Raw genomic sequence first — 27,162 nt, forward strand, 5'->3', positions numbered from 1 at the left:
AGAAACATGAAGAGTTAAAAGGTTCTACATTTCTTCTTATTCAATTGTTGATAGTCAAAAGATTTTGAGACAGTTGAGATTTTTACTACTTTTAAGAATACACAATGAGTGGGGATCGGAGTGGACATTCAAAACTAGTAACAAACTGTTGGTGGTGGGATGGGCTTTTGCTTCTCTGCAAGAAAGTACTACATGTGCTCTTTTGTAAAATTTTAAGGTACATAAATTCATTTTCATTTGGTTTCTTTTTAAGATTTAGTAACTTATATGGACCAATTCTCATAAAAAATTATATTACTAGTATATTTTAATGTGTTGTAGCTGATAATCTGTGTTGATTTTTGAGACTATTAATCTTACTTCCATTGACGATTATGTGTAGTAATTATTTAGGTAACTTGATGGTTTATAAAACACAACAATAAACTTTCCTAGATTTCTAGTACGGAAAAGGGCCAAATATACTCCTGAATTATTGAAAAAGGGCTAAATATACCCCTCGTTATACTTTGGGGCCAAATATACCCTTACCGTTATACTTTGGGCACAAATATACCCTTCATTTTAACGGAGGACACGTGTCATCGTATTATTGGCCTATTTTAACTATTTTCATATTAATTAAAAATTGAGACAAGCTCCATCAATGACGCCGCCGTAGCCACCTTCTGCCGCAGCTGCCATTGCCGGCGCTAGTCAAAAACATATTCACCACCACCACGCCACCCTCCTCTGCCGCCACCTTCCGCCGCCTCAAGAAAAAAAACTCAATTTTGTTCAAGAAGGAATGCATTGATTGGCAAATGGAATGCACAATTGGAAGTTTCTTATTCTATGTTTTATAAGCAGCTCAAATTATTATATAGGAATTCCCGTCACGGGTTTTTTTTTACAGTTAGTTTCTGGATAACTTTATCCAACCTTACCTGTGGGGGTTATATTCCACAAGGAATGTTTGGTAGAATTCTCAATTGCTCTTTACAGTGCTCTTTGTTTTTGTCATATTCCATTTAGTTCGTTCTAGTAAGGTCCCTTACCATAACTGAACAGCACTAGAAGGATCGGTCTTTTTTTACTTCTTGAACAAAATTGAGTGTTTTTTCTTGCGGTGGCGGAAGTTGGCGGGGGAGGAGGGTGGCGTGGTGGTGGTGAATATGTTTTTTACTAGCGCCGGCAATGGCGGCGGCAGCAGAAGGTGGCTACGGCGGCGTCATTGATGGAGCTTGTCTCAATTTTTAATTAATATGAAAATAGTTAAAATAGGCCAATAATATGATGACACGTGTCTTCCGTTAAAATGAAGGGTATATTTGTGCCCAAAGTATAACGGTAAGGGTATATTTGGCCTCAAAGTATAACGAGGGGTATATTTAGCCCTTTTTCAATAGTTCAGGGGTATATTTGGCCCTTTTCCGTTTCTAGTAATCTAGTATCATAATGAGAATACAAGTTGTTGTAGCTAGCATTTTGATTACAGGTTCGGCAAAACCCAGTAAATTTAGGGTAAATTCTATATTTGTGTTAAAAGATTCACTTAATATGTATAAATATTTTGGCAAAAATCACTAACTTTCTTTTTTAAAATATTCTAGAACCTATAAACTCAAAATTCTAACTACTTCTCGAATTATTCTCTATTCTGTGTTTGATGATTTCAAATTCCAATGAAATTATAGCGAGGTGTCACGTCCTTAGTCTTCAACTAAGCGCACGTGCGGCACTTGACAACTCGCTCACGTTCTTGCACAACTTGCTCACAATCTTGCTATGCCAAGTCAGCCTAGATTACTACACTCAAGATCGCTAAGGGAATAGTAATTGAGAAAGACAAGAGAAACTTGCTAGAAGGAAGCTTTTTATTAGAGAGAACTTAAATTGTTTTGCTTGATGGATTTTACAAATGTATGCCTCTCTATTTATACTACTCACCTAGGGACTAATGGATAAATAATAATTGCTACACAAGTCCCTCTATATTTACAAGTATGCCCCCTCTCTAGAATTCTCTACATGTCTAGAATATTCTAAGGTTTTTCAAGAAAGTCTTCCTAAATATTTTATAAGGATCTAGAGACTCTCCAAGAAAACTCTCCATGGCTCTAGAATCTTCCCATAAATGTTAACATCTTTGCCATGTAAGCATCCACATGTCTAAAATATGTGCTTATGTAGCAAGATGACTTGGATGGTCATCACATTCTCCCCCACCTGATGTTGCGACGACCGCGGCGCATTGCTGCAACATAAACTCTTGAATCTTGTCTTTAAATTGCCACAAGTCTTCATAACGCTCTCATGTGGCCTCTTCCGGTAGTTGCCCCTTCCAATGGACGAGGAACATGGCGGTGGCTTTCTGCCCTTGTTTTCGCCTAGCCTGGTAATCAATGATAGCCTCAATTTCCCGATCATGAGAGACGGTGATGATAATCGGCGCCCGACTCGACTGACCTCGGCTGGGATCATCCTTGTCTTCATGGTATGGCTTAAGCACGCTAGCGTGGAAGACGGGGTGAATCTTAAGATGAGGCGGTAACTCTAACTTATATGAGATCTTACCCACCTTGGCCATGATCCTAAACGGCCCCTCATACTTCCGTACCAAGTTCTGGTGCACGTCCCGTAGTGTCTTAAACTGCCTCGGATTAAACTTCACCAAAACCATGTCCCCAACCTTATAATCTGTGGGACGACGCTTGCGGTCAGCAAACTTCTTCATCTTCTTTGCTGCCTTATCCAAGTAGGACTTAGCAGTGTCAAGCTGCTCCTCGAACCCCTTGGCCATATGGTAAGCCCCCAAACTCTTCCCCTCGAACGCTGCCGGTAGTGAATGTGGAGTTTGTGGTTGTTGGCCTGTGGCTAGCTCAAATGGTGTTCGTCCTGTGGACTCACTCCGTTGCAGGTTATAGGAGAACTGGGCTAGGTCTAAGATCCTTGCCCAATCCTTCTGGTGTGCACTCACATAGTGCCTCAAATAGCACTCCAATAAGGCATTGACCCGTTCTGTTTGTCCATCCGTTTGCGGGTGGAAACTAGTGGAAAAGTGTAGCTCCGTTCCAAGTATGTCGAACAAATCCCTCCAAAAGTTCCCAGTGAAGAGGGGGTCTCGATCACTGATGATATGCCTTGGTAAGCCCCAATATTTCACCACATTCTTGAAGAATAGTTTGGCGGCTTCCTTAGCTGTACATTCTGGTGAAGCGGGCATGAAAGTGGCATACTTCGAAAATCTATCCACGACCACCAGGATAGTTCCATAACCGCCGGACTTCGGTAGACAGGTGATAAAGTCCATAGTCATGCTCTCCCATGGACGCTCCGCTATTGGTAGTGGCTCCAAAAGTCCTCCGGGCTGCCTTTGCTCAACCTTGTCTTGTTGGCACACAAGACAAGTCTGCATATAACACTCTATGTCCTCACGCATGCGCGGCCAATAATAGACCGACTCAACTAAGGCTCTAGTGCGGCGTTGACCTGGGTGACCAGCCCATAAGGTGTCGTGGCTCTCCTTCATAATACGCCGCCTAATATCTCCAAACTTCGGCACGTAGACTCTCCGACCTGTGGTGAGCAATATACCGTCTTCTACCCAAAAGCGCCTCGTCTTCCCCTGGGTGGCTAACTCCATAAGCTTCTTAGCTGTAGGATCATGTTGCATGCCTTCCTTTATAGCCTCCCGTATATCCCAACTTGCTGAAGTAATTGCAGCAAGCTCGGCCTTTCTACTCAAGGCATCGGCTACAACGTTACCCTTGCCCGGCTTATACTCCAACACATAGTCGAACTCAGCCAAGAAATCTTGCCACCTAGCCTGTTTTGGTGTGAGCTTCTTCTGTGTTTGGAAGTAGCTAGTGGCCACATTATCAGTCTTGACCACGAACTTCGACCCCAACAAATAATGTCTCCATATGCGAAGACAATGCACAATGGCAGTCATCTCCTTCTCTTGCACCGTGTAACGCCGCTCCGTATCGTTCAACTTGCAGCTCTCGAACGCTATGGGATGCCTATCTTGCATCAGGACACCCCCAATGGCAAATTTAGAAGCATCTGTATGCACTTCGAACATTTTGCTAAAGTCGGGCAGCGCTAGTACTGGCTCCTCTGTCACGGCTTCCTTAAGGTCTTCAAACGCCTTTTGGCAGTGCTCCGTCCACCCCCATGATTTGTTCTTCTTTAACAACTCGGTCAAGGGTGCTGCCTTACCTGAATAGCCATTGATAAAACGCCGATAGTAATTAGCAAGGCCAAGGAAGGATCTCAACTCGGTTACCTTTGTAGGTGCCTCCCACTCTTGGATAGCTCGTACCTTAGCATCATCCATGCGTAGCTCGCCATTGCTAATGACGTGGCCCAAGAAGTGCACCTTTGATTGTGCAAACTCGCACTTTTCCCTCTTGATGTATAGCTCGTTCTCTCGCAAAACTTGGAAAACCTTTCGTAGGTGTTCCACGTGCTCTCCCAAGGTGTTGCTATAGATGACTATATCATCCAAGTATACTACCACGAACTGATCCAGGTAGGGATGAAAGATCTCATTCATGAGAGTGCAAAATGTAGCGGGTGCGTTGGTTAACCCGAAGGGCATCACCAACCACTCGAAGGCTCTGTACCTTGTCACACAGGTTGTCTTTAGTTCGTCCCCTTCTGCAATCCGAACCTGGTAGTAACCTTTGCGAAGATCCACCTTGGTAAAGTACTTGGCTTGTCCAAGTCTATCAAATAAGTCGGCAATGAGCGGGATCGGGTACTTGTTCTTCACTGTGACCTTATTAAGTGCCCGATAGTCTATACACAGGTGCAACGATCCATCCTTCTTCTTTTGAAACAACACCGGTGCACCAAAGGGTGCCTTCGATGGGCGAATGTGGCCGGCATCTAGTAACTCCTTTAGTTGTTTCCTAAGCTCCTCCAACTCAGGCGGTGCCATGCGATAAGGGGCAAATGCGGGTGGCTTAGCCCCTGGCTCCAACTCAATCTTATGATCCACCTCACGTCTAGGAGGCAGGTGCTTAGGTAGCTCATCGGGCATGACGTCTTTGTTCTCCTCGAGCAACTTCTCTATGCAAGGAGGCAGTGTGTTCTGGGGACCCTTGTATCCTTCCAAACTTGCAATGGTTGCCATGAATGTTGGCTCTCCTTTCTTGAGACCTTTGATTAGCTGCATAGCTGAAAGTTGTGTTTGTCCCTTTGCATGCGGTATAGTCACTGTAGGCACCATGCAAGCTCCTTCTCGCTCCAAGACCAAGAGACGTTTGAGGTAGGGGTCGATCATCGCGTGGAAATGCCTAAAGAACTCTTGTCCCAGAACAATGTCAAAGATATCCATAGTAGTGGCGGTAAAATTTGTCGTACCTTTCCAATCGTCCAATTTGACACCAACGCCATTAGCTACACCACGAGCATTTTCTGGCTTAGCATTCACAATCTTAACGAGGGCGTTAATTGGAGCGAGCTTCAACTCTAGTCTCTTCGCTGCAGCCTCGGTCACAAAATTGTGAGTTGCTCCAGTGTCCACCAATGCCCGAGCGAGCTTGTTGTTTATAGTGAGATCCACGTATTGATTTCTATTCTCGTCGGGTTGGATGGGTTGCTCCTTGACAGCGCCACATATGTCTATCATACCTAACTGTGCGGTGTCTGAACTCTCTCCTTGTGTCTGCTCCTTTCGATCACGAACCGCATTGAGGCTCTTCAAGTCGGGGTAATTTCTGAAGCCGTGTGGTCCTCCACATATGTAGCATCCCTTTTTCTCGACCTGCGCCTTCTTCTCAGCATAACCCTGACGACCATTTGACTTTTTGCCATCGAACTTGTTGGCATTTTGAGTCCTGGAGTAGTATTGTTGAGACTCCTTATTCTTACCACGGTCTCCCCCACCTGTGGTATTGCCACCCCTTGACTCATGACCTTTGCCTTTGTCGCGTTTGTCATGCTTGAAATCCATCAAAGACTCGGCCTCCACTATGGCTTGGTCTATATCACTGACTTGTCGGCGTTGCAACTCTTGCTTAGCCCAGTTCTGTAACCCGTCCATAAAGTGAAATAACAAGTCATCACTAGTGAGGTTGGGAATTTGAAGCATAAGGGTGGTGAACTCCTTGACATAGTCGCGAATGCTCCCTGTCTGCTTCAACTCTCTAAGTTTACGTCTTGCCTCATACAAGACATTATTTGGGAAGAACTGTCGCTTGAACTCATGCTTGAACTGATCCCACGTGTTGATTGTGCATAGACCTCTGTCAGCATCGGCGACCTTTCTTCTCCACCATAACATGGCCGTCTCTGTTAGGTACAACACAGCGGTGTTGATCTTGGCCTCATCGTCCCTCACTTTTCCATGCCTGAAATAATTCTCCAAGTGCTAAAGAAAGTTCTCCACCTCTTGTGCATCACGAACCCCTTTGAACACTGGTGGTTTGGGAGCCTCGATCTTAGCCTCCCTCGTCGCGACAACATTGTTGGCTGCCTCGGTCACACCAACGTTGACCTGCTCTTCGAGTGCCACTATCTTTGCCTTCATGGCATCTATAGTACTCAACGCCTCCATGAGTCTGCACTCTAAGGCAGTGATGGTTTGCTTTACCTCAATCTCAGCCTGCATGTGCCCTTCCAAGTCATTTCGGATGCTTTCAATCTCTTCAAGAGTATGCCCCTCAAGAACGCTAAGAGTGCCCTCCACCTTGCCTAAACGTTGGCCAAATATGTCGATGGCATCCATCCCCACATTAACCTTCATAACCCACTCTTTACCGAGCGAGATGTCCTCGGACAGGACCTCCACGTCATCCTCGCTCGCCTCAGTGGTAGATGGTTCTTGGGATGTAAGCCCTTCATTTGGCGCAACTTCTGGCAGCACCTCCTGGCTCTTGTTGGTGTCATTCCTCTTTTTGTCATGGCCCTTCTTGCCAGCAGCATCCTGGATGATGTTGGCTTGGGTTTTAGCAGCGTTGATTTCTACGTCGTTTGCCATTCCCTCAGTCGTAACCTTCGCTCTGATACCACGTTGTCACGTCCTTAGTCTTCAACTAAGCGCACGTGCGGCACTTGACAACTCGCTCACGTTCTTGCACAACTTGCTCACAATCTTGCTATGCCAAGTCAGCATAGATTACTACACTCAAGATCGCTAAGGGAATAGTAATTGAGAAAGACAAGAGAAACTTGCTAGAAGGAAGCTTTTTATTAGAGAGAACTTGAATTGTTTTGCTTGATGGATTTTACAAATGTATGCCTCTCTATTTATACTACTCACCTAGGGACTAATGGATAAATAATAATTGCTACACAAGTCCCTCTATATTTACAAGTATGCCCCCTCTCTAGAATTCTCTACATGTCTAGAATATTCTAAGGTTTTTCAAGAAAATCTTCCTAAATATTTTATAAGGATCTAGAGACTCTCCAAGAAAACTCTCCATGGCTCTAGAATCTTCCCATAAATGTTAACATCTTTGCCATGTAAGCATCCACATGTCTAAAATATGTGCTTATGTAGCAAGATGACTTGGAAGGTCATCACATAGGGCTTTCTGTTGAAGTAGATTTCCACTTTGGTGCTTTCTTTAGTGATTCTTACTTTTCACTTTAACTTCTTACTATATACTTTCCCGTCTCAAAAAGATTATTCTATTTTGACTTAGGATAAAATTTAAAAAATAAAGAAAGATTTTTGAAATGTGTGATCTAAAATAAGCATAAGATATTTGTGTGGCTATAAATCATCTCATAAAATTAAATTATTTCTAAATATAAAAAAGAAATAATTTTTTTGGGACAGATTAAAAAAAAAGGATAATTTTTTTAAGACGGAGGGGGAGTACGTGGCAAATGAAAGAGTGCTGATAAAGGAAACAAGATACTACAAAAAAGTAAGAAGTTTTAAGTTTTGAATCTTGTGCGCGGTGGTCATTTCGGTCAAGTCATATACTCCCTTTATTCCATTTTATGTTTTTTATTTTGATTGGATATAAAGTCTAAGAAAGTAAAGTAAGTAAGGCTTTTAAATTTTGTGATCTTAAATTAAAGATGTGTATAATGTATCAATACGCTTTTTGAATCTTATAGTCTTAAACATACTATGTGGGATTTTGAAATTTAAAAGTTAGAGTGTCTACATCACAAGACTATGGCTCTTTCGGACCCTGCTAATACAGGATGCTTTGTACAATGGGCTGATTTTTTTTTACTAAATATATAAAATGGAATTCTTATTGAAACAGATTAAAAAGAAAAATTAAACACATAAATTGAAATAGAGGTAGCAGTAGTTTTTTGCGTTTTATGTTTTAATAAAACCTTGCCCCTTCTTACTTGATTTATTATATCTTGGTCTGATAATCTCTAAAGGAACTGGTAATATAGTCTAAATCTCAATAAGTTGTGCAAAATTTTTGATTTTTTGTTTGTAGACTTCTATACTACTGTTCTTTCTCTATTGCTTTGAAGCCAAGGACCACTCTTCATCTGACTGTTAGCATGTTATCATTAAGGAGGGGTCTGATTTTATTTTTTCACAAAGTTTTCTATGTGATAAAGACATTTGAGCCAAATTTGAAAGCCATCTATCACAAGTTAATATTTTGGTTTATTCCTTATGATCCAGGTTATTTATCTGATCAATTTTCTCCCAAGGAGAAATGCATATCCATAATTATCTTAATTGTTTTAGAAAAGAAAGGAAATATGCATATACCGTCACTAGTTGCAGAGACAAGAAGGGACAATGAATCTTTGCTTTCAAGGTAGCTTTAATCATTTCCTCAAGAACACTTCTGTCCATTATCATAAGCTTGTTGCTTGCGCAGAAAAACCTCGAACACGTCCTGTTGTACATCTTTATATATACACTATGTTGTTCAAGTTAACCCAACTTGTCCATTCACTTCCCAATATGGTCAACCAGGAGCAGAATTTTAGCTCTAAGTTCCTTTTTGTGGCTACTAGTTTTCTACTTTTAGTACTTATAAAGTATGCAAATTGTGTTCAGTTCGATGAAGCTGAGAATCGGTTAGCATATTCTAGTACAGAATATGGGTATTCAAGAAAATTTCTCATTTTCTTGTTATGTTGCAAGAATTGTTTGTTTCTCTAATCTTGATTTGCATTTTTCAATGTAGAGGAGAGATGGAAGATGGTGATTGGACGATGGTGCAGAAGAGAGGGAACCAATTTGTGGTGAATGGCCAGCCTTTCTATGTGAATGGATTCAACACTTACTGGTTGATGGTGTTTGCTGCTGATCAGTCTACGAGGGGAAAAGTTACTGAGGTGTTCCAGCAGGCATCTGCTGTCGGTCTATCAGTATGCCGGACGTGGGCCTTCAACGATGGCCAATGGCGTGCTCTTCAGAAAACTCCTGCTGTTTATGACGAAGTTGTTTTCAAGGTACTTATCTTATCGCCTAAATTTTCCTGTATATACATATGCTAACCTTAAAAGGCCTAAAGCTATAGGGTCAGTGGAGATTCATATAGCCGACTTCAACTTGTTTGAATTAAGACATAGTAGTTGTTGTTGTTGTAAATTAAGACTGCAGTCAGACCTCTCTGTAACGACAATTCACTATAATAGTCTAGTTTTATTTGAACCGAATTTCATACTATGTTATATTGTATGTTCTCCATAACGCCATCTCAATATAGCAGCCAGACAAACGATGCCATTATAGAGAGGTTATAGAGAGGCTTGACTGATATGCATTTTGCATTGCCCTTCCCCGGACCCTGCTAATACGAGATGCTTTGTGCACTGGACTGCCCTTTTTTTCAGATTAAACAGGAAAGCTAACAAGTATCGATGTTATTGTCATTCAGGCTCTAGATTTTGTGGTGAGTGAAGCCAAGAAATTCAAGATTAGGCTGATGCTGTCACTAGTCAACAACTGGGAAGCATATGGTGGCAAACCCCAGTATGTAAAATGGGGTAAAGCTGCTGGGCTGAATTTGACTTCTGATGATGACTTCTTCTCTCATCCCACACTCAAAAGCTACTACAAGGCTCATGTAAAGGTGCATTATTCATTTCCATAATAATATCACAGCAACACATTATAATTATCCTCTTCTGTAGTTCCTTTTAGTGAACTCCACAATGCAGCATGACTTTGCTTTTAATTTATTTTCTACAGACTGTGCTGAATAGAGTCAATACCTTTACCAACATGACATACAAGGATGACCCTACTATTTTCGGTTGGGAACTGATGAATGAGCCGCGCTGTGTGTCAGATCCTTCTGGGGATAAACTGCAGGTTTGTCACACTATAACTACTAAGCTAAAACTGAGTGGAATGCCTATTGTCAAAGCAAATAACTAGGTTTGCACTTGCACTTAAATGTCATTCTGTTGATATTTTATAGGCTTGGATAGAAGAAATGGCAGTTTATGTGAAGAGCATAGATCCGAAGCATTTGCTGCAGATCGGACTAGAAGGTTTCTATGGTCCCTCGACTCCTAATAGGGCTCAGGTCAACCCAAACTCCTATGCTCAACAAGTCGGAACTGACTTCATTAGACATCATCAGGTTCTTGGAGTTGATTTTGCTTCAGCTCACATATATCCAGACTCTTGGTAAACACACTGAAATATTGCAATATATATTGCCATACCTCTAATTTGCAGCTACTGATCAGAACATTTTGTGCTGCCTCAGGATTTCACCATCAATCTCTGATGCTCATATTGAATTCACCAAGTCATGGATGCAATCACACATTGATGACGCAGAGAACTATCTGAACATGCCAGTCGTATTTTCAGAGTTTGGTGTTTCTGCAAAAGACCCGGGGTACAATTCAACCTTCAGGGACAAACTAATTGGTACAGTTTACAACACAATCTTGAATTCTACTAAAAAGGGAGGAGCTGGAGGTGGAAGTCTTTTATGGCAAGTCTTTCCAGAAGGAACAGATTACATGGATGACGGATATGCAATAGTACTTTCCAAGTCGCTTTCAACCTCAAACATCGTATCTCTTCACTCTAAGAGGCTAAATACCTTCAATTCCCGCTGCTCATGGAAATGCCACTGGGGTTGCAAAAAGAAACATGTCCTAGATGACTTCCAACTTCATGAAGAGCTTTAACATGTTTAAGAAGGTATGCCAATGTTTGCGCGACCCTTGAAAGACTCCATATATGTATCTTATGTGTAACATAAATCAAAGTTTGTCATACAAGAAACAACGGTAAGCCAGAGTATGTGCACAAGGATTGCAGAACGCCAATAAAGAAAAGTTAATATCTATATGTAAAGTATGTTCTTAAAGTTAATACAAGCTGCCTTTTGTTGCTGATATACGCCACTGTTCTACTTACTGGGTAGGAGGTCTGTATAAGACACAACTCAGAGATGAGAAAATTGTCACAAACTAGAATTTATCTTACAATATACAGTAGCATTATGAGCTGATACATCTGCCTTAATCTCATTATTCTTCCATTAACAACTTTTTCGGAAGAATTACTCAGAGAGACATGTTTCCAACTAATAGCTTTTTCGGAAAAGGGTCAAATATACCCCGTTACTATCAGAAAAGGGCCAATTATACCCCTTGTTATACTTTGGGTCCAAATATATTCCTACCGTTATATTTTGGCACAAATATATCCCTTCACCGTTAAAGTTGACCAAGGTGAAGCCCAATCTCACGTGACATGACATTAATATTTTAAAGAAGTATGGCATGCAACCTCACTAACCAAATCCAACCTACCATATCATCTTTCACCATCCCATCATCTTATTTAAAATCAAAACCTTTATGTGCTCTGGCCAAGTTCTTAATCTATTGACCAAAGATGATTAAGCAGTAAGCATTTTCATCTCCACTTGAATCACGTGGAGTTAATAATGGAGCAATATTGGTTTTTTCTTTCTGGAAAACAAAAATTACTATCTGTTTATATGTTTGAAAAAAAAAATGAAAAGACCTTATTCGTTGCGTGCAAAGTTACAAATTCAAATTAGCAACTAACCTATCAACCTACCAGTCCAGTTCTTCCCCTTTGACTTCTAACAGGTTTTGACCCATTTCTCTCTCTCTTTCATCATCCGTATAATATCAACCTAATCCGAATCCCAACAGTGCAAAGTTTCAATGGGACTGAAAAATTCTGGAAATGTAACCATTGTTAGAAGAATCCTTCAAAAGCTGCTAATGGTGGTGGAGGTGGGCGAGGTGCTAATGGTGAAAGATGATATAAAAGGAGGGGGGGTCGGGGTAAAATAAGGTTTGGTTAGTGAGGTGGCATGTCACATGGTATTTATTTTATTAAAATATTAATGCCACGTGAGATTGATCTCCATCTTGATCAACTTTAACGATGGAGGGATATATTTATGCCTAAAGTATAACGGTAGGCGTATATTTGAACTCGAAGTATAACGAGAGGGTATATTTGGCCTTTTTCCGTAGTTTTTTATCCATCTTACAAAATTTTAAATGAAGGAATAAAGTTCAAGCTAGGATTTCATAACTTTCTTATGAAACATGTTGCTTTTGTTACACCATGATAGTCGAACAACACATACATATCAGACAGAGTAAATATGAGATGACAACAATAATAGTAATAGAAGGTAAACAACTGAAAGACACAACATATCCAGGAAATGATTAAACTAATTTAACTTATGAGATGAACCAGCCAAAATTAAGAATTTGTAAGAAATAAAGAAAAAAGTAGAAATAAGTCTACAATTATTGTCAAAGTAATAATTTTCTTTAATCATATCCCAAAGCTCAAATACATATTATCAAGGCGAAACAAAAAACAAAATCATTCCTTTTTTTTTTTTTCAAAGTGCAACAATCAACCACGAATCCCATTATAATTTACAACAAGCTTAGCAATCCTTTATAGTATCATGGGTCTGATGAAAGGTCTAGATAAGAAGTCTCTGAATCAGTAACAGAAAATGAAACAACTTAAATAATGGCGTAGAAGGATAGGTTTTTCATTCTCCCAACGAATGACCTCATCTGGCTACTACATCCTAGAGAAGAAAATGAAACAACATGAAGTGCTATATCATCAAACCATCCTAGCACAAGGGACTGCTCCTCTGGAGAAAGGAAGACGCGGGCCTCACGTAAGTGTAACCCTGAAAAGGGTCCGTAATATCCTTTGGACTCGAAATTGGAGAATCAACCAATGACATATCTGTCCAGCACTTGTCAAAATTTGCAATGCAGTGTGTTCCAGCAACTTCAGGACAGAAACTTGGCCGCATCTCTCTTGCCTCCAACTTCTTCCAATTGATTGGCTTGAACCATTTATGGTCCTTGATTTCATCACTTCCCTTCAACCCACTGCCAAGCCTTTTAGTTGGTTCCTTTTGCAGCAGCTAGAATAGGGAATATTGATTAATCTTATGGTAAAGAACAAAGAACTAATCTGAGAACACATGAATAGCAGCATAGCTCTACCCAGGCAGTCATGAAAAATTGTTATAGAACTGTAAACAAGTTAAGATACTCCCTCTGTCTTAATTTAAGTTGCATAGTTTTACTCTATGTGAAGTTTTGAGAAAGAAATGAATACTTTTGAAACTTGTGGTTTTAAATATGTCGTAACATTTGTTTCAGTTTAAGACTTTTGAAACAAATGGTCTTAAACGTGTCATAGCATTAGCGTGTATAAACACTTTTCATTAAGGGTGTAAATTGTTTCTAAATATAGAAATCTGTCATTCTTTAATTAGAAAATTGTGTCATAAAACGGAACAGAAGGAGTACCCTCTTTAGTTACAACAAGGGTGTGAGGACGAAAAGGATAATTTTAACTGGTTTTTACTGCAACTGCACAAGTGAAATACAATTCAACAAGAGTTGCAGAGAGAATACGAGGAGATGAGGAAAATTACCCCTTTCAGAAGGGAATGTGCTTCACTGGACAAAAAAGCTGGCAGCTTGAGTTTGTCCTTAACTATCTTCTGCTGAATCTTTTGCCTATTTCCAGTGAAAGGAGGCTGCAAACGCAGAAAAACAAAGCATTAGCAGGGAATGTACAGTTGAGGTTTCTGAAGGATGCGGCCTTTTCCTTCCAGGAAAATGAACATACAACTGAAGAGTTTCATCTTAATATTCATAGAAGAGTCCACTTGTTTCTGTTCAAACCAGAGTAAAAGCTTGTCGGAACAGCAGGTGGCTCTTAAAGCAAGTCTAAGAACATAGTCGGTGCAGGCTTTTTCTCATAACAAAAATAATTAGGTAATGGCTAAGACTTGTGACAAAAGGAACTTGCTCTCCGGCTATATGTGCAGAGACATGAATATAGATGCTGACCTTCCCCGTAAGCATCTCAAACAACAAAATTCCTACACTCCACCAATCAGCAGCCTTATCATGGCCCTTCCCTTGAACAATCTCTGGTGACATGTACTCTACTGTTCCACACATGGAGTTCGATCTTGTATCCTCATTGAATTGCTTGGCAAGTCCAAAATCAGTCAGCATGGCCTACAACAAGTAAGGGAATTGAAGAAATTAAATACATAACCTTTACATGCAAAGAAGAAGAATACAGAGGGGTGCTTGCACACACAAAAACAGAGGGAGGGAGAGGTGAATATACATGGCCATCCACATCCACTAGAATGTTTTCCGGTTTGAGATCCCTGTGCATTATTCCATTTGCATGAAGGTGACACACTGCAGATACAATTTCAGCTGCATAAATTCGTCCCAGATCCTCTCTGAGAAGCAAAGCAGGAATTAATCAATTCATAGTTTCAGCTTCACAAAGTAACAGATAGCAAGAAGGGAGAATCTACCTGAAAAGGCCTTGTTTATAGAGCTGAAAGAAGAGATGGCCACCATTAATGAAGTCGAGCACAAGGTAAAGCCTATACTTTGTCTGCAGGTTAAAACCATGAAAAAGTATCTGATTATCAGAAAGAGCTCCAAAGTTGAAAGATTGAATTACAATCATACAGTTCTAAAGATTGCAAGATATTACTATCCTTATGTGGTTGCTCAATGATTGAAGACCTATTGAATGAGAGTCTAGGAAATCACCTGGAATGAGTACCTAAGCTGGACAACAAATGGGTGATCTATCTTTGTCAAGATATCTCTTTCCGCTTTCATATATTCAGCATGGTTCTTCTCCATAATCTTATCCTTTCTCATCACCTTCATTGCATAAATATCTGATGTACCCTTCTTTTTAACCTGAAATACTTTCCCAAATGCACCTTGGCCAACAACTTTCATGACTTCAAAATCTTCAAGGCAGACAGTTCCACTTTTTGCTGAGTCATTGACGGAAAGCTCCTGGTCTTCCTTAATTGTCTGTTCGATAACGTTCTCTACCAGTTCCAGCGAATCTTCTGCTTCATGAATGGTGAGCCTCCCAAGTTTCAGTACTTGACTTTTATATGAAGAAGGACCAACCAAAGAATGTGACCTACTGTGTACAATCTCCGGATCATCATAGACAAGCTCACTCATATCTGCTGGAAACACACTCTCAGACATTCCATTACTTGTTTCATTTGAGGCCAGACAAGGAGGAGGGCCAAACACATCAGCGAAATCAAGTTCAACCTGCTCTGAAGGAACTACACCGGGGGCAGTCAGTGGTAAAAGCAACGGCCGGTGGAAGGATTTTTGCAAGTTTGTTTTTGGCGGAGCAAAGAGCTGAGAAGAAACCATGTTTCGAGCAGCTCTTTGACAGATGTAGATGGCCAAATATTAATACTATGGTAGGCAAGCCTTTCCAAATGCTTCAAAGGAGTGCAGGTTTAGCGTAGCAGTCTTAAAGAACTTAGAAAGCAAGCACAACAAAACCCAGCAGAAGAAGCCGTTCTTGTTTCCCGATTTACAGGAAACTGCAGATACCACAGTAGTTCTAGTATTCATGAAGATGCTGATTCAAATCTGTCATACATGTCAAAACAGAGAGAGTGAGGAGCAAGTTAGGAAAATGTAGTAAAGTCGAATGAAGTCCTGTTAATACTTTAGAAAATAGAATCTTTTTTTTTTTTGGGGGGGCAAACTGGTAACTTTACTTAGAAAATAGAAATTAAGAGAAACCCCCTAAAGGATGCAAACTACTATAGCATTCAATGCAGTATACAGACATTCAAATTATTACCAAGTACTTTACACAAATAACTCAAAAAGGATTTAGTACTCTAGAAGAATTGATCAGTTCAAAACAAATAAATAGTCGAATACCAGTGTACCAGTATTCCAAATTGTTGGTCCATGTATTAGGAATAGTAGTAATATCAGCCATTAAGTTCAAACTTGTTCAATTATAAACGCAAAAAAACACTTAAAACGAATATTCATCTCATCATTCAAGAAAATGAAGAAGAACAACTTACTTGACAGATTTATCCCCCCAACACACACACATACACTGATACACACACAAAGAGAGTAACATAATGCAGAGTAAATTTGGCCATATGCTGCACTATCCAGTTTACTTCTCTAACCACACAAAAAAAAATAATCAACAGACGAAAATAAGCTGCACCATCCAGTATACTTCTCAATCTCTAGCATTATTATACAAAATTACTCTCTATCTCTCTCAAATCTCCCGCGTGATTAAGCAACATCTAGCTTATTCATACACTTAAAAACCCAAGATTTAACCAAAAAAAAAAAACCACCTACCACTTATCATTAACAGTTTCTCTAGTCCTAAAAGGCAAGTCCTAATTGACAATAAAGAAACTCAACATAACTGTTATGCATATTAGGAAAATGTCCTCAATAAGCATATTAAGTCAATAACAAATTGTTACTATTAAATTACTTTCCTTTCGTTTAAGAACTTTAGGTTGGCCTTTCTTCAGCATTCCCTTTTTTGGTCTCATTCAGATCCAATGAAATTCACTTAACTGAACACCAGTTCCAACTATTTGAAGACTACATTGTACCAAAAATATATATAAAGCAAATTTTTATTATTATTAAGGTAACAAAACTATAAAATTTCATACAAAATTCAGATACCATGCCTATAAATCAACGAAATTATACCAGAATATGCAAAAAAAAAAACACACACACACACACTGGTCTAAAGAACATAAAAAATGAACGAGAACTTGGTGAATTATTTTATTTTTATGAGGGCAAAAAAGGTGAAAAGATCCAGATCTGAGCCAAACACAAAAAAAAAAAAAAACGAATTCCGTAAACTGTACATATGAATACGAGAATTTATGAATAATGCTTCAAAAAAAAAATCTCTCTTTTCCTCCAAAAATTACAATTGTTAACAAAATACAATTTCTGTAAAAACAAAAAATATAAACCAAAGAAGAAATCACGAAAATGCGTTCAATTAATTATCTCTATTTTCCTCCAAAAATGAGGACTACTAACTGAAAAAACAACGATTCATAAAAACAAAATTACAATAGGTAACTAGAAAACAACGATTTATATAAACAAAATTGCAAACCTAAGAAAGAAATCAGGATAAGGGAACGTACCTTGAGAGAAGTGAGGGAGAGTTTTTTGAAGAGGAGAAATGAGGGTTAGCTTATGACGGGATCCGTCTAAAATGCATTATATTTCGCGTTTCCCTGTAAATACGCACTGGTGGTGGGGTGGGTAGGAGATGTATTATGGATCTGGTAACACGCCAATCAAAGACCTCTATTTTGCTCTTGATAATTGACACGTGGAGTGATTCTAATGGTTTACAAGTGGACCCAAAATTTATCATGCATATTCCATGGTAGTAGTAGTACCACAGCATATTCTTTGAGGTTACAAAATTCCAATTGGAGTCCGTGGAATGTGTCATATATCTGGAGTCCCCAACTTAAATGGCTCAAAAACTAACAGACCTGTAGTTGAATTCTATTGCGTAATAAATTAGTGCGCAATAGGTCTTTAATAAATCCCCAGACCTTTGTTTATTGGTTAAAAGTTTTGAAATTCACGTTTTTTTTCGTACTTTGATCAAAGATTAAAGTGCCCCGAAATAAGGTTTGTTTGTTTGAAAACTTGTTATCTTTAGGTTTAAGTGTTTTATTTTATAGGATTTTGATTAATTTTAGACATCACACAAGTTATTATTAAATGACAATAAAAACTAAGATAACTAATTATCATTAAGAAATAATACAAAAAATAAATAAATATAACATTAACATAAATTGTACATTTTATTTACAAATACACAATCTCCATCCCCTAGGTCCCACATGTGGGAGCCTTTAGAATAACGTTAGGCCTAAGGTGAATCCCACCACCCTCACCATCATCTCCATCTCCCTTCTTCCTCTTAATTCGTACATGCTCTATGGCATGATCATCCTACGTTCCCTTCCTTGGGGGCTTGTTCAAAATATCTTTCTATGAGAGATGACGGTGGCCAAAATGTGAGCTTCAGGAGATGAATCATTCTCAACAGGAGACGGGTCCACAGGCGCAGAAGAATGAACCTGAAATAACATATAAACAACTTAGTTTAGATTTATGCTAAACTAAACATGGAATAACATATAAACAATTAATTAATACATTATTTTATTGTAAAAAATCAAACATGTGTGTCGACAGGCTCTTGAGATGGCTGGCGAGAGGGCTTCTTAGAGGACTCATGAGCTGGCTCCTCAGCGGTCCCCTGAGCGGGCCCCGAAGTCAGAGATGTAGATGGTGCCGGAGCAGGAGACGGGTCCACAGGCGCAGAAGAATGAACCTGAAATAACATATAAAAAATTTAGTTTAGATTTATGCCAAACTAAACATGAAATAACATATAAACAATTAATTTAATACATTATTTTATTGTAAAAAATCAAACCTGTGTGTCGACGGGCTCCTGAGATGGCTGGTGAGAGGGCTCCTCAGCGGTCTCCTAAGCGAGCCACGGAGCCGGAGACATGTCTAAGTCCTCGAATAAGTAATCAAAGTCCAGCTTCGTGCCACCCCGTAGATCACGAGCTGGTCGCTCACCCTGTGGATGACGAACTAGCGGCTGTGTAGGCGATGGCCAGAACATGTGATCTGAAAATAAATTCGGCGTATATACAGGTGTCGACGGAATGTCTGAAGTCGATGGAAGCTGCTGGGCTGGAGCTGGAACTGGCGCATGCTCATCAAGCTCATCTACTAGACCACTACCCCTTGGCCCCACCCCCTCTGTGACCAGCCCCTTTAGCCCTACCACCTCGGCCACCAGCCCCTCTGCCCCTACCCTCTCGGCCACTAGCCCCTCTGTCACCCGCCCTTCTGCCACCACCACCTCCAGTATGACCACGACCACCCGCTGCCTGATGCGGGACATCTAAAACACGTTTGTCGAGACGTTCGAGCTCCTGTGCCTATAACATACCACCCTCGGCTAGCTGAACCATCTGCGCTGCATATCCCGCTGTCTCGGGGGCATCCATATGGTCCAAGCTCTCCTAGCGCATCATTTGTAAGGTCCGTAGCTGCATTTGTTTGCAAATATTAATGATTGAATAAATTTGTAACGCAATACATAAGACGATTAATTAAGTTTAAGACTAATAAAACTTACCAACGCCTCACACTATCCTGCGAGTGCTGCATATCCTCGGCCATTTGCACGAGGCCTCGCGGGGTTGCCAATCAAGTTGCGAGTGATCCGTGTGTACCACTCCATGTACCTCTGAACCGGAGTCGCATGTCCGACCACCGCTAGCGTCCCCACCCTCTGATCCCAACGGTGGACCTAGAGCTGTATAAAGGCCTGTCATGCATCAGTGACAGCCGCACACTCGTCCCGCGAATAATGGTCGTGCTCCTAAGTAACCTGCTCAGGTATATTCTGTACATGGCCGAACTGTCGTAAGACACGGTCGGGCGCGTGATCCTCAACGATGTCTATATGTATCAACGAATATTGCGACCTCCACATGGGCTTACCAGGCCTACAAAACGCCAGCAGCTGATCCAAAATCTGATCATACGACGTTCATATAAAAGCCTGTAAAAAGAATTGAATTAGTTAACAATAAAAGACTAAAACGGTAAAAAAAAAATAACATACTAATGTTAAATAAAAAAAATTATCGTGTCCGCCGTCATACGATTTAGCTGATCCCTGAACGGGAGAATACTGTGGTGTGTATCCACATCTCGGATACGCCTCCCGTCCATCTCCGCGCGTAGGGCACCGCCTCAACCATATAGTCGAGTGGAGGTTCAGCAGCTGTGGGCTGAAAAGGTCTCATCCTAGGCCACACCCATATCTGAAAGGGTCATTAAAAAAATGTTTTATTAGTCGTCGTTTCGAAAAGCTATATTTAGAATAAAATTACACATACTTAAATATATTACCTGGAGGAGCAGGCAAAATGCAGCGACATCGGTCCTCGAGCCCATAGACGCTCGACAGAATCCTCGATACATGTAAGCCAGAACAGCAGCGCCCCAACTGTAACATCCCAACTCGCCCAGATGCTCCAGAAACGGCAAATACCTCAAGCTCATATGGGAACCCGATGTGTTCGGGAATAGGATGCCCCCCGAATATGATGAGAAGGTACAGACGAGCATATCGGTCAACATGCACTTGAGGTGTGTTCTCTGTAATCGGATGCTCCATGTCTACGAGGCGCAAGTGAGTAGAGAGGGAATGCATCGACACCCAAATTTGTCCCCATATATCACCCTCCTGAGGCGCGAAACCAATGAGCCTAGTCAACTCCTGCCGATACGACGACATCTGTTGAGGCTCCTCAATATACAATGCGCGTCCATCTACCTGTAGAACGTAAATGACCTCCACATCCTGAAGGGTGATGGTGGCCTCACCAGTGCAGAGATGAAATGTATGGGTCTCTGGTCGCCATCGCTCAATCATAGTCGTCACAACAGCCCTATCATGCTATATGCGACTAGTAGCGACGCAACGGTAGATACCGCCCTAATAGAGTACATCTAAGACGCGACGATGTGGGGGCAGAGCTCCTAAAATATCCCATGCTTGTTCCATCAACTTTGGACGGACTAAGCGGTTGGCATCTACATCTGAATCTCATACTAGCTGGGACCTATGCTGCTGCTATATATGAAGTACCTCTGGCTCGAAAAGCCCCGGATGAAGGAGGCGGGATCCATGAAGGTGTCGTATCTGTTTTACGCATTTTTAATTAATCATTAACATGTAATATTAATTATGTAATCTTTTATCGAAAAATTATACTAAGGATGTTCAATCCTAAACTAAGGATGTTCAAACCTAAACTAAGGATGTTCAACCCCAAACTAAGGATGTTCAATTATACTAACTAACTAATACTTTAATGGGAAATTATATTAACTATCTAAATTTGTGAATTAATAATTGTTAATTAATTATTATACTAACTAATATTATATTAATGCTATTTTAAATCTTAAACTAAGGATATTCAAACCTAAACTGAGGATTAAATACAATTAACTAACAAATATAATATTAAGGATATTAAGGTTTAACTAAGGATGTTCAAACCTAAATTAACAAATATTTCACGAATAAAAATATAAAGATTAACAATTCATTATCATATAATTAACAATTAGCTAGCAAATAACTAATAAATAGTTAACAAATAATTAACAAATAAACAATTAAGTAATGAAAATATTAACAAATATTTAATAAATAATTAACAAATAAACAATTAACTAATCAAACTATTAACAAATAAATAATTAGCTAATCCGACAATTAACAATACTAAATAAATAATCAAAAAATAAACAATTAGCTAACAAACAATTAACAATTAATTAATATATTTTTTTTTAAAGGGGCAGTGGGCTGCCCCATTTGCGCGAAAAAAAAGTGCGTAGTATTTTTTTCGAAATGCGCAACTATTACACAATAATCATGCTTAGGATAATAATATATTTAACAATTTAATAGAAAATTCATAGTGAAATACCTAGATTGAAGGTTGTTTTTAGTTTTTGAAATCGAGTTCTACGCCGCTTTATTCCGCAATCAAAGCTTTGAAACTTGTCTTGAATATACCAAGAATATTGACTTTCAGGTTAAAAAATAACACGGAAATGATGTTTTTAAAAGGTGGGGACCACTGTTTTTTGGTTGATCGTCGTTTTTTTTTTTTTAAATGGTGGGGGACCGTCAGGGTGGGGAAGATGGTGGGGACTTTTATTAAAGAACTATTGCGCACTAATTTAGTGCGCAATAGGACTTAATTGCAAATTTACAGTTTGGTCCTATTGCGAACTAAATTAGTGCGCAAAGGTTAGTTTGGTAACTTTTTTTAATGGGTTATTTTGGTACCTTCGACCACTTTTTGGGTCATTTAAGTTGCGGACTCGATATGTGTGTGTGCTTCTTCAATTTCCTTTATTTATTTTCTTCGTTTCATTTTATCTAGTGAAGCTCGGAATTAGGGGTGTCAATGTTTTAAAAAAAACTGATTTAATCGATCGAATTGTTCCGTACCAAACTGATTATTGGGTTCTTCAAACAAAATCATAGATTTATATGTAAATCTGTAACTCTATCAAATAATTAAATTGGTTTAAATTTTTATAAAATAAACCTTAACAATATCGAAGAATAAATTTATATATGTAATTGAGTTTTAAAATAACGAAACCTTAAAACTTTTTTTTTTGGATTGGGGTGATGGAAACGACTACAAGCTAACATGTAATTAGCACCAGTGTCTTCACTCTAAAACCTATTACTTATGTTACTCCTATTGAAACTAAATTAGTTCAAGCTAACATCTTGAGTAGTAACTCGTAAGCTACAAGGTATTCCAACGATCTTGAGTAAAACTTACAAAGTTAGATATATTTCATCTTGTGTGATTTAAATTCTCTTATTGGATACTTACTTTTAATAGACTCAGTTCTTGAGTTCCTTCTTGATTAATTTATTTCCACTCATGATCTAGATTTTTATTTTTGCTTAACTTTTTTTTATACTACTGTAAATAGTGGAATGGGTCTATATTCTTTCACATGTTCCCTCGATTCATCATTTTTTAAACAATAAAACTATTTAGATTTTTAAAAGTATTACTGAAGTATGCATGGTATGTGTTCTAATCTCTATTTGTGACTCTTATATGATGTTTAAAAAAATATCAAAATTAATCGAACCATACCGAGACCGAACAGAAACCAAGATGATAGGACAATTTCGAAAAAAATGATTTTGGTCCTACACAATAAAATAACTGAAAATTTGTGATCTCTTGATCATGAATAAGTTAGGTGTGGTTACGATTAAAAAATATTAACGAAAACTTATGTTTCTTATTCACTGATAGAAGCTTGATCAGCTGAGTTTTGGTCATCGAGTAACACATCCTAGCGCCTGCTGAGTTGCTAAGCTACATGTTTCCAAGTACGAATTGCCATGTATGAGAAGAAAAAAAAGTATAAGATTAAACACTAAAAATAGATAAAAGACTATATATTATAAACTTATAAGCTAATAGTGGAATCTAGGATAGTGACACACGATAATGAAGACAGAGATGTAGTAATGAGAAACCATACAGATTTTGAAGGTATTAAAAGATGGAATTGGAGATTATATATAGAATGTTATTGGTCAAATGACTCAAATGGCCAGGTAGCAAAAACTATATTTCAAATGGCCCATGCAGGTCTCGAACCTGCGACCTTCGCGTTATTAGCACGACGCTCTAACCAACTGAGCTAATGGGCCTTGTTGCTTTGTTCGCTGTTATGTTCTATTTAAACGTTCTATTCGAGGAAATCGAGAGCAGTTCAGTCACACAATCTTCTGACTTTACAGAGACGGATGTTCTGTCTATTGATTTTCTTTCCTATAAATCCTTGGCTAGTCTTCCCTTCTTTTGATCCATGTAATCTGTTAGTATATATGTGTTCAAAATCAGTAAATTCAGAAACTTGAATTAATCTGGAAAATAGTAAAATGCATAAATTGAAAATATTCGAAATCACAGAATTTAGCGTGTCCTTAAGGAATTTAATTCCCCCACTATACTCGAGGTTATGGATTACTTTCTCCCAGGGTAAAACGAACATGCCTGCTGATGGCGTAGCGGTACTTCAAACCCCAACAAACGTTAATTCAGCAACAAATCACACAAAGACTCAATTTTCTGTTTGTAAGAAAGTATGCAAGAGTCCAAAAATTCAATGCAAAAAATAAGGTTATTCCTCCGAATTTATAGACAATCAAAGGATGAGATGGAGAGTTACAATCCAAAAAGTGTCTTTTGGGTGCACTCCAAAAGATTATCTTTTTTCATTTCCCATTCACACCTTAAAATTCCAACAAAGTCTACATTATTGTAGTTGTAACATTAATTTCATTAAAATAATCAAGCACTCGGACAGTTGTAATATTTTTAGTTCATCCTACATTGCAGTATTGTTTTTGGTAATCAAGATTAAGGTATAATACGAAGCTCAAGTTTATCTCATATTTAACGGGTTAATTTCACATATCATCATTGACCTTTACCTACTCTAATAGCAGATCATAATAGTACTAGTTTTATCATTTTAGAATAATTGAACTAAATTGTTCAAAACGTCAAATTTATCGTACTCGGTTATGACACATCACTTGTATGCCAATATTTTTTAAATTTCACGTCAAAAAGTAAAAAAAAAAAAAAAAAAAAAAGAATCAACGTAAAAACTACCCATATTTTAAAAAATTGAAACCAAAAAGGAATAATTACTATAGAAGTCGTTCCATTCTAAGAAATTACATCATTCCAAACATAATTAATTTCCTTTTCAAGTTATTGAATTCCAAATGTGTAGCACTAGGATGATGATCCCCAGGAAGTTATCGTGTTGTATCATGTTTCTTTGTTCTTTTTTCAAACTTATCGAATCCTTTTTGCAAAAGAATTTAAAGTTTGTGGCTTAGTGGCAAAAGAGATTCCCACAAGTACAATAGAGCATGGGGTGACTCCCAATTGTAACACTTTAGCATTATTCGAATTCAATTCCGTATTCCGACCTACCTCGCCCATGACTAATGATTGTAATGGCAACATTAATGCATGTGATGTTCCTGTTACAATGATTGTAATGAACAAGCAATGCCTCTAATATTGATACTGACTTCAGTACATATAGATGTAAGTAACTTTAAAAGCTAAGAAGCTTAATAGCACTTCGTATGGAAGAAAAAAAAATACAAGTACCTAAATGTAAGCTTTCCATAATAGCAGACACGTAAGAATATTCCTCGTGACTAGCATGGAGGAATTTTATCCAAAATGATGTTTGGAAAAAAGAAGCTAGTCATGTTTCACCCGGTTACATTATACTCCAAACAAATTTAAAAATATCAAATTAGATTTTGAGATACCTATTATGCCTGTCAGTCCTCAATCATCAAGGTGGCACATCAATTAGCTAAACCATCCATTTCATCATTAGGCATGGGGAAAATATGGTTATAGCCTTATATGAGTCAGGCTTCCTCTAATAAACCATGAAGTCCATATGTAAAAATGTAGTTGGACTCATGTCGATCCAAATGAATCATTCTTTCCGCGGAGGTAAATCTTTGCTGGCAAGAATTACCAGAGTGCGTTGTTGTGAATGGGCCTTTCCCCGAGAAATTCCTGGTCTTACACTTCCTAAATGATCTCCAAGAAGAGAGGGTAGTGATCAGATTTGACTTCTTGGATTTAAGGTTCATCTAGTGAGATAGAAAGTTATAAACCCAAGTTTGTACTCCATATATCTTAAAACTTTCCATTTAGAATGATTCTCCTTTATCAAAACCACGGTTTACTTTCTATATGTCCCTTCTATCAGTTATTAACGTACATTTTCGTTAATTGCGATACATTTTCATATTGTCGATAAATGATTATTTTTTGGGGGAAAAATGACATATTTTAGAAATCATTTGTGACATTATTTTATTTTTGATCTTTTTCTTTAAAAAAGAAATGTGAAAATAAGCTCTATATCAGAAGTTGGAGCTCAATTCTTAGCAGATCGCCAGAAGACTTGTCTTGCCACAATTCATGGTTGATCACCAAAATATAATACATAATATCATGTCGGATGTACCACCGTGAATTCTGATGGATGGGCTTGCCATAAGTTATGACAAATCATCAGGATTTTAGTATAAATTGTGTCGTAACTTTAAAATAAATTATTCATAAATTGTAGCAGCTCAGCAGGAGTTTCTGAAGGGTGGCTTCGGCTCAACTGGAGTTCCTGAAGGATGGCTTTGGCACAAGACCTTGTAAAAATATTAACATAATAAAATTAGGATCAAACGTGATATCATTACACAAAAATAATTTATATTATCGAGGATAGTTGCATACCTTTTAAGCCATACTGCGTATTGATGACGAACTGTCTTGCTTACTACTACCATTTCACAAGACAAAACCTCTATAACTAACACATACAATAAATGGTATGAAATAATCATGATATTGTGTTTACATAAGGATTAGAGAGGGGGATCTAATTGAAATTAATGAAACCTCGATGGACCTGCTTATTATAAACCTCACCGGGTTAAGCCTACACTCACTATCACAGTTGACCCACCAAACACATAAAGTGTACGACCCAATTATCAACTATCATACTTCTAATTGAGTTCATGTTTATGAACTATCATCGAATACAAAACATTTAACATATAAATAAAAAAATTAAATTCCAATTTTCTTACAGTGTAAGCAATCACTAGGGTTATAGCACAAATTTTATCGTAATGGAACAAATTATTCATAAATCATGACGGATCTTCAAAAGTTTTTGAGAAATATCATTATCACGTTTTTGCTTCAAAATTGATTCAAAATCTGTTGGGATCGATAATAACAAGACATCATACATAAGCTAATAATTGCAAATCTTGAACGACAACATATTAGAGACAACAAAGAAAGGTATAATAAAGACACATAATACCTAGGTATGATTTGGTCAAGTGACTTCATGTGAGAAAACTAATAATATAAAAGCATAGAAACTATCAGGAGAATAGCCACCCCTTAAACAATACTCTTTAACTTTATAGTACTATATTGTTGATGCAATTGTGTTTTTAAATGAGAAGAAAAGACATTCTATTTATAAAAGTACAAAACCTTTCCCCCAGAAAAATGATAGATATGGAACGTTTCCATCAAAAAAATCTTTTCCACTAAGATTTTTTTTTTCAAGTAGAACATAGAACATGACTAT

At 38.4% G+C, this 27,162-nt stretch overlaps 2 protein-coding genes and 1 non-coding gene across 6 annotated transcripts; 1 reads left to right on the plus strand and 2 right to left on the minus strand.

Annotated features, from left to right (window-relative positions):
• LOC132606720 (mannan endo-1,4-beta-mannosidase 6) lies at positions 1 to 11,297 on the plus strand. 4 transcript variants are annotated; one of them, XM_060320335.1, is made up of 6 exons: positions 1 to 217; positions 9,117 to 9,384; positions 9,813 to 10,007; positions 10,127 to 10,249; positions 10,359 to 10,570; positions 10,653 to 11,297. In XM_060320335.1, exons 1-6 carry the CDS (start codon positions 105 to 107, stop codon positions 11,083 to 11,085), a joined length of 1,344 nt encoding a protein of 447 aa, XP_060176318.1. In that variant the 5' UTR covers positions 1 to 104; the 3' UTR covers positions 11,086 to 11,297. The 4 variants fall into 4 exon arrangements, with proteins under 4 accessions (XP_060176318.1, XP_060176319.1, XP_060176316.1 ...); XM_060320336.1 differs by lacking the exon at positions 1 to 217 and adding an exon at positions 8,232 to 8,352; XM_060320333.1 differs by lacking the exon at positions 1 to 217 and adding an exon at positions 8,853 to 9,033.
• A 1,405-nt stretch (positions 11,298 to 12,702) lies between these two features.
• On the minus strand, positions 12,703 to 17,693 carry LOC132606721 (serine/threonine-protein kinase AtPK2/AtPK19-like). The gene is made up of 7 exons (XM_060320337.1): positions 17,463 to 17,693; positions 15,022 to 15,885; positions 14,778 to 14,860; positions 14,579 to 14,699; positions 14,290 to 14,463; positions 13,869 to 13,973; positions 12,703 to 13,349 (listed from the first exon to the last, which is right to left on the minus strand). Exons 2-7 carry the CDS (start codon positions 15,658 to 15,660, stop codon positions 13,047 to 13,049), a joined length of 1,425 nt encoding a protein of 474 aa, XP_060176320.1. The 5' UTR covers positions 15,661 to 15,885; positions 17,463 to 17,693; the 3' UTR covers positions 12,703 to 13,046.
• A 5,886-nt stretch (positions 17,694 to 23,579) lies between these two features.
• Positions 23,580 to 23,653, minus strand: TRNAI-AAU (transfer RNA isoleucine (anticodon AAU)). The gene has a single exon. It is a non-coding gene; the product is annotated as a tRNA-Ile (tRNA).
• Between the last annotated feature and the right edge of the window lie 3,509 nt (positions 23,654 to 27,162).

This window comes from Lycium barbarum, chromosome 8 (assembly GCF_019175385.1).
Source record: "Lycium barbarum isolate Lr01 chromosome 8, ASM1917538v2, whole genome shotgun sequence".
Classification (NCBI taxonomy): Eukaryota; Viridiplantae; Streptophyta; class Magnoliopsida; order Solanales; family Solanaceae; genus Lycium; species Lycium barbarum.

Excerpts from the sequence above, each read along its gene's own strand:
- LOC132606720 (XM_060320333.1), top strand. The coding sequence starts at position 8,891 with ATGGTCAACCAGGAGCAGAATTTTAGCTCTAAGTTCCTTTTTGTGGCT. Across the intron at positions 10,008-10,126 it reads ACTACAAGGCTCATGTAAAG|ACTGTGCTGAATAGAGTCAA; the intron begins GTGCATTATTCA and ends TATTTTCTACAG. Across the intron at positions 10,250-10,358 it reads CTTCTGGGGATAAACTGCAG|GCTTGGATAGAAGAAATGGC; the intron begins GTTTGTCACACT and ends GATATTTTATAG.
- LOC132606721 (XM_060320337.1), bottom strand. The coding sequence starts at position 15,660 with ATGGTTTCTTCTCAGCTCTTTGCTCCGCCAAAAACAAACTTGCAAAAA. Across the intron at positions 14,464-14,578 it reads TAGTGGATGTGGATGGCCAT|GCCATGCTGACTGATTTTGG; the intron begins GTATATTCACCT and ends TACTTGTTGTAG. Across the intron at positions 13,350-13,868 it reads CACATTCCCTTCTGAAAGGG|CTGCTGCAAAAGGAACCAAC; the intron begins GTAATTTTCCTC and ends TCCCTATTCTAG.